Raw genomic sequence first — 12,472 nt, forward strand, 5'->3', positions numbered from 1 at the left:
CCTCTGCCCACCACTGCCAATGTCTCCAGCTGCCCTGAAGGAAGGAGGAAACTGTAGAGCTGCTCCTGTCCACTCCAGCTAGAATCCATAGGGAGCCTGGCTCAGCTAGGACAACAGTAGCAGCAGGCCGGTTCCTCCTCCCTGCTGAGTCCCCCAGTGTTCCTTGCCATCCCAGGAACAGGTGCAGGGGAAGACATCACCTAAGGGACTTTAAAAAAGGTCCCCAGTTGCTGCTCCTGTGGTGTGGTCTGCCCACTGCACTGGGAAGTGGGAGTGGGAGAGGGCTATGCTGGTGCCCTGCCCCTGCCAATGTCCGTGCCCCTCACTCCTAAGCCACAGCCCCATGGCCCTGCTGATGCCCCTCACTCCCCCCACTTCCACCTCCCTGGGCAGCATCTCCCAACTGCCCTGTCCTGCCCCTGCGAGCACAGGCACCAGTCCCAGTGCCACAGGCCCAACCATGCAGCTCTCCACTGCCCCCAAAGAGCCCCATCACCCCCTTTTGCTGCTGGAGGGGCAGGTGCCTCTCCACTGCTCCAGTGCAGCCCCAGCACTCAGACACCCTCCCCCAGTGCTGGCAGGCACCCATCCCCTCCCCCTCCACACACACTTGCATGCTCCTCAACCCCCAAGACAGTCCCCAAGCCCTAGCCCTCCAACTCCTGCCACCCATAGACTTCCCTGCAAGCAGCTACTAGGACTGCTTCCACCACCCTGCCTGGCTGTATGACAGCCATGTACCTGTCCGCATGCAGATGCATGTGGTGTCCCCTTCCTCCAGTCACTCCAAGTAGCTCCTTGCAGGCTGGATAGCTGCCAGCCTGCTAAGAGAAACCTGCCTTTTCTTGCGGTTTTCCCCTTTGAAAAGGAAAATCCGTGTTTTTCTCCTTCACATGAGAAAATCCGTGTTTTTCTGCAGCAAATGGAAAACCCAGATCCCTGCTTATTAGAGACAAAAAATCCATCACAAGAGCAGCTTCAAAGGAAAGAAATGTGTCTGCCCCACACTTCCCAAGTGTCAGAGTCACCACAGAGGAGTGAAGTCCTGCCTGTGCCCCAGTTGCAGGGAAAACCTTAGTCTGGATTTTACTTAGCGTTGCAGTAAGGCAGGTGCCTGGTGGACTCTGAAGAGCTGTGGGGGGTGGGACCGGAGGATACATGCAAATTGTCTATCACCTCCATGGACTTAGTGTTTTAATACACTGGTTTCATTTGTGGAATTGAGTGAATCAGAATTAGTATTTGGGCTGGTTTAGGAACAGTGCGTCCTGCATCTGTGGAAGAGGTGGGATTAGATGACCTTGAAGGCCCTTCCAACCCTATAAATCCATTATTCCCTACCTATTAAAAGTAATTTTCCCCCTGCTGCCCAACCCCTGTTGGGGCTGACTCAGACTGCTGAGGCCAGCTTTAAAATGTAGAGCCAGCGCTCTGCCTGTACACAGCAATAAAATTTTCTCCCATCACCAAGAAGGGAACAGGTACAGGAGGGACAGCGATCTCCCATCTCCCATCAATTTACTTGCAATATTTTTAAAGTAAAGAAATAGAATTCTTGACCACACAATTTGTTTCAACACATAAGCAGAAGGAGAGAAGCCCCAAAGAAGTAAGGAAACAGCATGCAGATGAAGTGGGCTAGGATACAGATTGCAGCATTTTGTTGTGAAACACTTTTGGTGTTTGCTTGGTGTGGTGTGCGTGCAAAGATATCTGATCCCCTCCTACTTAACCCCTCCTGATTGCTAAATAAATGCATGACTCTACTCCTTCAGTCATCACTTTTTCATAGACTGTGGTCAAAAACAAAGTATATCAGTTTTAAGTAAACTGTCTGAAGCATGAAATGGTTTTACTTTCCACATTTGTTGATACTATTAAGCTAGGGAGAAAGTGGTGTACTGTAAAATGCATGAAATCTACTAATCTTTCCACTTCCATGAATCAGAGCTGGGAATATGTAATAGAGGCAGATATAGATTTTCATGATACCATTTTCTGAAACAGGTTAATAATAAAAATGACCATACTTTTCTAATTGTAGGAATCTGACCTTCTCCAGAGAGGAGATGTGTTGATTCAGAAAGCATTGCTTGTTCCTGTAGATTTTCAGTACTTATGGATATTTGGTAATTAGTTGATCTTGTTCAATATTACAGAGAAATAAAGATATTGTCAGCCTTTTTTATTGTTGTTATCTTTCAGTTTTAATCCATTAGCAAAAGAAACTCTTATCTAGGGGGAACACATACTGCAGGCCGTGGAGATATATTTACAGAGAACAAAGTTTGGGCAAAATAATCAAAAGTGTTGCTAACAAAACCACAGACCTTCCATGTTTCCAAAATTCCATTTTGACTTGCATTATCACTTTAAATAAACACACTGAAACAACTTTATTCTGGATATAACCCATCTGAGTTACTGAAATTATACCAGGGACAAATTTGACCCATCCAATCTGAGCATTGGCTTTCAAACAAATGCCTGTCATCTTCATTTTCTATTACAGAAAATACATAGTGTAACATACTGGGAGCCAGATCACACCTAGGCTACATCTGATCTCAGTGACTTCAATACAGAGCAAAGAAGAGATGAAGAAATGTGCTCAATGACACCAAATAGCCTTAACTTGAAACACTATGAATCTCTATGAATCTATGAATATTGGAACTTAAAAAAAAAATCCCTCCTTCCCCACCACTCAAAGCTCTAGACTAAAAAACATTACATTTATGTTTTAGATACTGTGAAGATCCCTAGTCTAGATTTGAGGTTTTCAATTAAAATACCATAGAAGTAAAACACTTAGAAATTCTCCATCGCCTCGTTCTATGAGCATTCTGCCTCTACTTCAGTGCAAGAACATTTCTGTAATTTGGATATATAAGGTGCACAGGGAAAAGTTCTTTTGTACAAAAATGATTACTTAACAAAAGAGCCATTCTAATGAAGATAGTCCAGAACTGTACTTAGTAGGCTCAACTCTGCAGCCCTTTCTTAGCAGTTGACCCTGGGACTTGTGAAGCATCATGTGCCACAGCCTCAGATTTGTACTGATAAGACTGAAAGCCAGACTGTGCATAAACCAAACACCAAAGAAAAAGAAAAGAAAAAGAAACAAACCCTAAAAAACAGCCAATTTCTTATAAAAAATAAAGCTGGTTAAAGTGTGTTCAACCTGCATTTTTGCTGTGTGAGCAAAAGTTTGCATATGTACAATAATAGTATAAAATCTGTGGACACAGGCTGAAAAGAGAATGCTTAAATTTCATGTAAAAAATAATACCTGGATATAAAGCGCCTGTTTTGCATGAGTGAGATTGTATCACTTCCCATAGAGGACAGTAAGAAAGTGACAGAAGGAGAATAGTTTCCCCATCCCTATCAGGATATCTTGTTTTGATTTCTGCCTCTATTTCTACTTCTAATTTTGCTTGTATTTCTGCTTCTATCAGGATGTTTCAGAATGTAGTGAAATTATTAAACATTTTCTTTAAAATCTGATTTTTTTTTTTAAAAACATGAATTTACTTCTTTCTGCTCTGAATATTGTTAGCACTTATCAAATTGGGGAAAAAAGTAAAATCTAATTGTTGCTCCTGAAGCTGTTTATTGTCATCGATTAGCCGAACAAGACACAGGCTATGAACAGACTAGTCATTTTCTTCTTCAGCCTGTATCTAGGCACTGTCACTTTCGGCATTTCATGCACAAGGCCACATTATTTATTTTGCGCTGTACAGTTTTTCATTTTATCCAAGTTTCAACTGGTGAGGGAATAATGGATATATTCACAATTGGGTTTAAGATACAGAAAAGCTAATTTTTTTCTGGATTTAAGCTTCTGGAACCAATCTGAACTGATGGCTTTTCATAGGAATTAGCTTGCAAAATTAGTTGTAGCAACCAAACTTACTTTGAAAGTCAGATGATGCTAAGGGTCCATTTTGGGAGACAGTCTATACTACTCATTTTATTCAGCCTGGAAGGTCTATAGATAAGTAGCATATATCACAGGAAAGCGGATATTAGTTTCCTCATCCTTCAAACTCTAATGGAGCGGCATTCAGACAGCTACACTGTTGGGGATCCGATCAGGGGAAAAGTAATAGTAAGGAAGCTTTTTGTTCTTGTTCCTTTCAGCAATGAAGCTGACGATCTCATCAAGTTTCTTGCGGAATTTTTCCATGGCCAGTTTCACTGGCTTCTCTACGAAGTGCTCATCTGGATACGTACCCAGGAACAGCTAGTGGAGGAAGACACAAAGAGATCCCTATAACCCAACTGTCCTGTGAGAATTGTTATGCTGTCCTCCAGTGCACCACATTCTCCCTGTCAAGACTGAAACAAAATGCAACTCCCTGCTTCAGGCCACTATACGTAAGTGTCCCTTGTGTCTTTTTAGTCAAGACTTACTTCCTTTCTGAGAGGTTTCATTTTAATTTCCCTCCCTCTAGCATCTCCAGCCTAAGAATTTCAGAAAGTGCTCTGCAGGCACTGGGGGCATTTTTACACGTGCAAGTGCCACAGCTCTGGGCGCTTTGAAAAGTGCCCGGTGCTGCGACACTTTGCAGTTGTATAAGCAGCAAAGAAAATGGTGGTGGTGCACTTTGGAACTAAAACACCTTGGAGGTGCTTTAATTCATCTGCCACCATCTTCTCCATGCTGACACACGTTTCACCACTTATACAACTGCAAGTGGCGCAGCGCAGTGCACATCAGCTCCTGTGCGGAGCAGACTCAAATAATCAAGTCTGCTCTGAAGCAGCAGATCTCCAGCATCTCTGAGAACTAAAAGATACGTGTATAAATGCCCAGATACATTTGGTCTGAGAGCTCCCCCATGATGTAGTTACTACTGTTCCTCCCAATTTACACAAGAGAAAAAACATCAAAGAGAAGCAAAGTGACATGCTCAAGCACAGCGAGTCAGTGGTACCCTGGTCTCCTGACTTACAAGCCTGTGTGTTTCTGCCATAGCCCTCCTACACTTGTCAATAACTCTAATCCCATTGTACCCTCTTGACTGAAGCCCTGACTGGGCTGATTTTCTACAATTCAACTGACTAGAGAAAGACTAGAGAAGGTTCCTAGACTTACTTCATTCTCCTGGAATTGGCTCAGGGCCCAGACAGCTCCAAGATGCCAACAAGAGCGCCCTCTGTCCGGCAAGGTCTCCACTATCTTTTCAATAGTGACCGTGCCCTTTTCTGTAGGGGGTGGGCAGCGCATAGTTGGTGGAGAATTGGGAATCCAGGAGCACCAATCATACTGAGCAAAGCAAGACAAAATAATAAGGCACACTGAAAATCACTGTAATACCATTGGCACTTAGGGAAATCGATTTGGACCTTTAAATTGGTCAACTGATTCGATTCAGAGATTCAGCCACTGAATCGGGCTGAATCTCCCCCGAATCAAATCACCACCCAAAGCTTCACACAGCCCTAGTGACTATGGTCTGTGCTTATGAAAAGCATTCTTGTTTGTGTCATTATGAGCAAAATCCTACTTCTCCCACTCCATGCTGAAGTTGCACTTGGCCATCTAATCCCCAACCAAATGCTGTTCCTTCTTCCAGTGGTGTATGTGATACTTTAATCATTCTAGCAGACATGACTTGTATCACTTTAAGGCACTTTAGAAATGAGAATTTTTTGCTCAGTCTTAAATATTAAAGCTAAAAAACTCCAATTTTGGATACTAGTCCAAAGGCTTTGGTCCCTCTTCAGAAACTGAAAAAAGAGATCTGACTTTCCAAAGGTATACCTGGAAATTGCAAGCTAGAGCCTGCAAATGGCTAAAGGGTCTTTTTGGAATGGAAAGGCAATGTCATGTGTAGCCTTGTACTGTAGTAAAAATTATTTTGTCCCAGTCCAGGCCCTTGTAGCTGTACACTCCCAACCAAAGTAAGCTGCACCCATCCCCTAAACTCATAAACTCATACCTGACCAAAGTTCACAGCTGCATGCTGGCCTGAAGCTGTAAATATCACCACAGTTAGATATTCAGATAGCTTCTCTCGAGTCTTAATTGTTTTAGGAAATCCTAAAAGAGGGAAGAGAAGATAAGTTGAAGTGCTTTGAGAATCTCAAGGGACAAGTTTTATTTAAAGGTAAAATTATACTCTACAGCAGGGCTGTCCCACTTGTGAGTGCCCCCTGGGCCACATACTGTGCCTGTGTGCTAGGTGGAGTCCCCAGGTCCCCCAGAGCCCTTCAGCCATTGGCTTCCTTGGCCCCATGGGCTGCACTGTCCTGCCCACCCCCAGGGATGGGGGCAAGAAGCCGAAGCTGGAGGAAGGAGGTGGAGGACCCCTGAGGATGTGACGGCAGCAACAGGAGAGGAATGGGGGCATCAGTACCCAAATCAGGAAATCAGGCATTGCACGTGGTCCACAGGCCACCAATTGGACAGCACTGTTCTACATTTTTTTTTTTAATTCCACACATTATCCTCAGACCAGGTACCCCACAGCCATGGACACCAGTAGTCCCCAAGGCCCCCCTTCTCTTCATTTTGCAATCCAAGTAGGATGGTGTGGCACCAAAGCAACAAACCATTGTGCACTGTTTGTAAAAGCAGCCTTGAGAATAAGTGACTCACGTGAGAAGAGTAACAATGAAATGTGAGTGGCCAAGAAGCAGCAATGAAGTCATGGTGGGAAGTGGGGAAATGAAAACGTGAGGCTTCTGAAGGGAAGCCACAGGAGGAACTACAACTGTCACAATGAATTCCCTTAGGTTAAGGAACAGCCCAGCTCCTCCAAAGACCAGGGATTGTGGAAGTTCCTTGAGAGGCGTAAATCAGGCAAACCTTTCCAAATAAAGATAGCCTCCATGGAATACAGCCATAAAGGGTGGAAGGGAAGGCCTCCTCTTTTGCAGGATGCTCCTCCCAGCAGCACATATTTCCCTAAACGTCTGCAAGGCCAAAGTCATAAAGGCAGTAGAGCAGCAGTTCCTTGGTGTAAAATTAAAGACACCTGGTTATTATTATCATCATCATTGTTGTTATTTAGATTTATATCCTGCTCTATCTTTCTGGGCACTTCCACATATAGCCAGCTACTTCCAAGAAAGGTGAAGCTGAGAGAGGAGAAAGCAAAGATAAATGATGGTTTCAAAGTCCTGTGACCACCACAGGTTCCAGAATGTCAGACAGGTCACTAGCATGGCATCAGCTTCTTAATCCCTGGAGGAATGTGATGTGCAGAGTGATATTCATAATGGGGCTTCTGTGTTTGAAGCAGCAGTCGGTTTAGATGATTCAAAGATACTTTCACACTTATTGTTCTTTGTTTTAGAGTAGAGGTTATAAACCCTGACCCGAGAAGGAGCTCTGTTGTCCTGGGGGTCACTCATTAAAATAGTTCCTGTCCCATGGAGCTGACAATATTAACAGACAAGATAGGAAGGCCTTCGATACGGTATCCCACCCCATACTGGTGAACAAGCTAAGAGGCTGTGATGTGGATGACTGCACAGTCCGGTGGGTGGTGAATTGGCTGGAGGGTCGCACCCAAAGAGTCATGGTGGATGGGTCGGTCTCGACCTGGAAGGGTGTGGGCAGTGGGGTCCCGCAGGGCTCGGTCCTTGGACCGATACTCTTTAATGTCTTCATCAGCGACTTGGATGAGGGAGTCAAATGTACTCTGTCCAAGTTTGCAGATGACACAAAGCTATGGGGAGAAGTGGACACGCCGGAGGGCAGGGAACAGCTGCAGGCAGACCTGGATAGGTTGGACAAGTGGGCAGAAAACAACAGGATGCAGTTCAACAAGGAGAAATGCAAAGTGCTGCACCTAGGGAGGAAAAATGTCCAGCACACCTACAGCCTAGGGAATGACCTGCTGGGTGGCACAGAGGTGGAAAGGGATCTTGGAGTCCTAGTGGACTCCAAGTTGAACATGAGCCGGCAGTGTGACGAAGCCATCAGAAAAGCCAATGGCACTTTATCGTGCATCAGCAGATGCATGACAAATAGGTCCAGGGAGGTGATACTTCCCCTCTATAGGGCGCTGGTCAGACCGCAGTTAGAGTACTGCGTGCAATTCTGGGCGCCACACTTCAAGAAGGATGCGGATAACCTGGAGAGGGTCCAGAGAAGGGCAACTCGTATGGTCAAGGGCCTGCAGACCAAGCCCTACAAGGAGAGACTAGAGAAACTGGACCTTGTCAGCCTCCACAAGAGAAGGTTGAGAGGTGACCTTGTGGCTGCCTATAAGTTTATCACGGGGGCACAGAAGGGAATTGGTGAGTATTTATTCACCAAGGCGCCCCCGGGGGTTACAAGAAACAATGGCCACAAGCTAGCAGAGAGCAGATTTAGATTGGACATTAGGAAGAACTTCTTCACAGTTCGAGTGGCCAAGGTCTGGAACGGGCTCCCAAGGGAGGTGGTGCTCTCCCCTACCCTGGGGGTCTTCAAGAGGAGGTTAGATGAGTATCTAGCTGGGGTCATCTAGACCCAGCACTCTTTCCTGCTTATGCAGGGGGTCGGACTCGATGATCTATTGAGGTCCCTTCCGACCCTAACATCTATGAATCTATGAATCTATGATAATGGAAGGGATGTCACCCCATTGTACAGATGTGGGCCTGAGATACAGAGAGATCATAGGTGTTGCCCTGAATCATGCAGATCTGGGGTAGAAGTAAGAACCAAGGCTCATTCTTTTGAGTCCCAGTCCAGAGACTCACCCACAAGATTGTGTCTCCCAGAAGCACAAAGGAAATCTCCAGCAGTTCAAGACTTGCTATGCAAGTGGCTTTGAATGGTGGCTGGTACCACAGAAAATGCAGCCCTTGCTGCTTGGCAAATGCCTCTCACCTGAAGTTTTGTTGCCTTTCATTCCATAGACATAGACATCCTTGACGAAGGCTTGCAGCTCCACATCTTCACACACCACCTCATCACTCTCATAGTAGATGCCAATCACCTCCTCTACAAAGCTTCAGTCACAGCAAAAGAAAGAAAAGAAGTAGGGCAGGTAGGGGGAAAAAAGGAACCCAGGTTATTTCTTGGTGACCTTTTGCTGCAACCTCTCAGAGTACATACAGACCATCACACACAATGGCAGACATGGCAGCAACCTTCAGGGCAGAAGGGATTTGAAAGAGCACCGGATAGTCTCTGGTAGCAGCACAACTTAGCTGGGGAGTCCTATCACCAGCCTTCATTCATTTGCAACTATCAACTCTAAGTTTTTCACCTCTGACCTGATGGCACTCAACATCCTCTTCCTTGACCACCTCATCCATTTCCTTTACTGTCCTCAGTCAAGTGTTTCTTACCTTCCTCTTTGAGGTTTTCTTTCTGCCTAGATTTCTGCTCTCATTTCTTAATGCTATTTTCACCTTGTCTCAGCTATCCTTTGTATCCTTTTCTTTGTTTCTTTTCCTGGCCTGGCCCCTACACTTAGAGCTCTTTCCTATCCTGGTGCTCAACAAGAGCTTCCTCACATGAGGCATCCTTCTTTTCCCTCAAATTCTCTCCCTCTGCAGAGGCTACCAAGGCTAATTCACCTCAGGAGAAGTTCCCTATGGCAGTGTTTTCAAACTTTTTTGGTGGTGTAACCCTTTATCTGCAAAATTCAAATGTTCATGCCCCCTTCCACAACACATCTCTAATGACAGGTGTTAACACCAATGTCAATGTGCTCACTGTGCATTGACCAATCAGAAGCCCCCGTACCACTATTAAAATTTAGACATGTATCCCTAGATGAAGCACTACATCCCACCTGCCCCACCCTAGATCAATATCTGTGCCCCAAAGCTATACCATTTAACTACAGAGAAAGCAGCAGAGATAGAAGCATTTGTTCTGTCCATGTAACCCATGTCCCATGTGAGGATCCAGGGCACCCATGATTTAAGAGGTTCAGAGGGAATAGGCACCTTTATGACAAGTGGGTCAAAGATGAGTGGCTGCTTGCAGATGTTAAAAAGAACCCCAAAAAGTGTTTTACTGGAAGCAGCAGCACATTACTTCAACCTGGCTCTGCAGTGTCTATATAGATCACACACTTTAGTGGGGCTTTTTGGTGTTTTATCTGAAGCTGAGCCAATCAGCTATTAGATAAAGCACCAAAAAAGCCCACCTAAAGTGCCTGATGTATGCAGACATTGGATGCTGCAGGTCCAACTAATACACTGCTACTTCTGGACATGCGCTGGGCTCAGCGCGGGAATGTGCCAAGTTTAAAGTGCCATTTTTTTTTTAACATTTGCAAGCAGCCAGCGTCACAAACACTCTAAAATGTACAATTTATAGAACTCACCAGCTGAACTATCCATTAGTGAAAGGTGTCTCACTGAGGGATGAAGTCTGACCCCCAACCCGTGGCCACTTACAAACAGTCCCACAGCCCCCTGAACAGGTAGATAAAAAAAAATCAGATTTCTTCATTTAAATTATAATTTGATCTCTCTTTTTAAAAATAAATCAGCTTAAAATGAAATATGAATTTAATACAAAACTAGCTAAGGTATAAATTGAGTATAATTTATTAAAATAATGTAAATAAAAGTTGAGTCAGTGAGCCTCTCCTAAAAACTCTGGAGTTAAAGGCTGATTTTCTTCCATATAAAAATGAGGGGGGTTCAACATCTAACTTTTGAGGAAACGGTTTAAGAATATGACACAATATTTCATGTACTGGTGCTTGACTGTACAAGGGATGCAAGGTCTGTACTACTGGATGCAAAGGGTTTGCAGAGTCATAGCAGGTGTTGGAACCTATTGCTGCAAATGTGGCAAAAATGAGAAGAAATTTGGAAGAAGATAATGAAGCAAACCTGAAACTTATAACTTATGGGTGCAGTGCTCATTTGATGCATCTTTTAGCCCAAGATTTAAGTAGAAATAAAGGAAAATGTTATTGAAAAGACTTCCTTAACAACCAGTTTGAATAGAGCTGGGAGATCCAAGCTAATTCTCCCCAGAGATGTATGATGAAATTCAGTGGTTGACTGCACTGAGCTATTTATTAAGAACTTGCCTATTCTGATGATCATCTGTGGAGAAAAAAATGACAGAATTGATGGAAGTATCACAGCTAGAGTAGTCAACATTGGACTGAAGAGAAATGCAGATGTGCCAAAAACACTACAGGCTATCTCCGTAGCCTTGGACACGCTACAGAAGGATTGCTGCTGTATTGTGGAAGCTGTTCAAATTTGGAAAGAACTTCAAGAAACATTAAAGAAAGAAATACCCAACATCAAAGTTAAATTGCAGGCAGTAAAGATGGATGGGTCAAATACTTACTCCACCTTATTTTCCTCCCAATATTCTTAACACAAAGTAGATGCCTAACTGCCAAAGAAGAAAATGCTGCATGGGCATCTACTAATCACCCATCAGTCATGCTAATCATAAACAATTTCTGGGCTAGAGGTAAACCATTTAAGCAGCACAAGCTTGCTAAGGCTGTTTTTAAAAAAGTCCCACCAGTGAACCGGTGGAAGTCACTAGTAAAGCACCTGGAACCAGAGTGTGTTGAAGTGCTAAACCATCTTTTGCCAGCAGTAGTGTCTTCAGAAAGAATATTTTCTTCATTTGTACTTGTTCATTCAGAACTGAGAAATCTATTGGAAGTTGAAAAAGGAAGAAAGCTTTTTTCCCTCTTCTAGTCCATGAATAAAAAGGGTGGGGGTAGCAGGAAGATGAGATTTTTTAGTTTTAAAACTAGGAAAAAAGGGGGTAAAATTATTCAAAACAAACAGCAGCAAGAGGGCACAGCAGCCCCTTCCCCCCCTCTCCCCCCCCCCCCTCTTCCCCCACCCCCCCCAGCTCTCCAGGGATATAGCAGACCTCCTGAGGCTAAAAAGAAAGGCCTGCAAGGGATGGAGGATTCACCTCCAAGGAGAAATATTCTGCACTGGTCCAGTCCTGCAGGGAGCAAACCAGGAAAGCCAAGGCTGCAACTGAACTCCAACTAGCTTCGAGCATCAAGGACAATAAAAAGTCCTTTTTCAGATATGTGGGGAGCCAGAGGAAAAGCAAGGGCAACATTGGACCCTGCTGAACCAGATAGGACAACTGACAACTGATGCCCAGGTAAAAACCAACCTATTAAATGGGTACTTTGCATCGGTCTTTCATCAGTCCCATGGGACGCCCGTGCCCGCTACGGGACAGGGAGGTAGGTCCGGGTGAGGGAGATCCTTTGTCCTCCATCAATGCAGACCTCGTAAAGGAACACCTTGAGAGGCTGGATACCTTCAAGTCACCTGGCCCTGACAATCTACACCCCAGGGTACTCAAGGAGCTGGTGAGCATCATAGCCCAGCCTCTGGCACGCATCTTTGAGAGCTCCTGGTGCTCTGGTGAAGAACCCGAAGTCTGGAAGAAGGCCAATATGATCAGCCTTTCTTCAAGAAAGGGAGGAAAGTAGATCCGGCAAACTATAGGCCCATCAGCCTGACCGCTATTCCGGGGAAGATCTTAGAAAAGTGT

The 12,472-nt window shown here is 44.7% G+C and overlaps 1 protein-coding gene across 1 annotated transcript in view; it reads right to left on the reverse strand.

Annotated features, from left to right (window-relative positions):
- Positions 1-2,170: 2,170 nt before the first annotated feature.
- ALOX5 (arachidonate 5-lipoxygenase) overlaps positions 2,171-12,472 on the reverse strand; it is a 48,839-nt gene continuing 38,537 nt past the window's right edge. Inside the window, exons 11-14 of the mRNA XM_006263694.4 lie at positions 8,840-8,961; positions 5,955-6,055; positions 5,108-5,278; positions 2,171-4,252 (exon numbers count right to left, since the gene is read on the reverse strand). Of these exons, the coding sequence (XP_006263756.1) occupies positions 4,073-4,252; positions 5,108-5,278; positions 5,955-6,055; positions 8,840-8,961 (574 nt within the window). The 3' untranslated portion in view covers positions 2,171-4,072. The remainder of the gene's footprint in view (positions 4,253-5,107; positions 5,279-5,954; positions 6,056-8,839; positions 8,962-12,472) is intronic.

The sequence above is a fragment of the Alligator mississippiensis genome, chromosome 6 (assembly GCF_030867095.1).
Source record: "Alligator mississippiensis isolate rAllMis1 chromosome 6, rAllMis1, whole genome shotgun sequence".
Lineage (NCBI taxonomy): Eukaryota > Metazoa > Chordata > Crocodylia > Alligatoridae > Alligator > Alligator mississippiensis.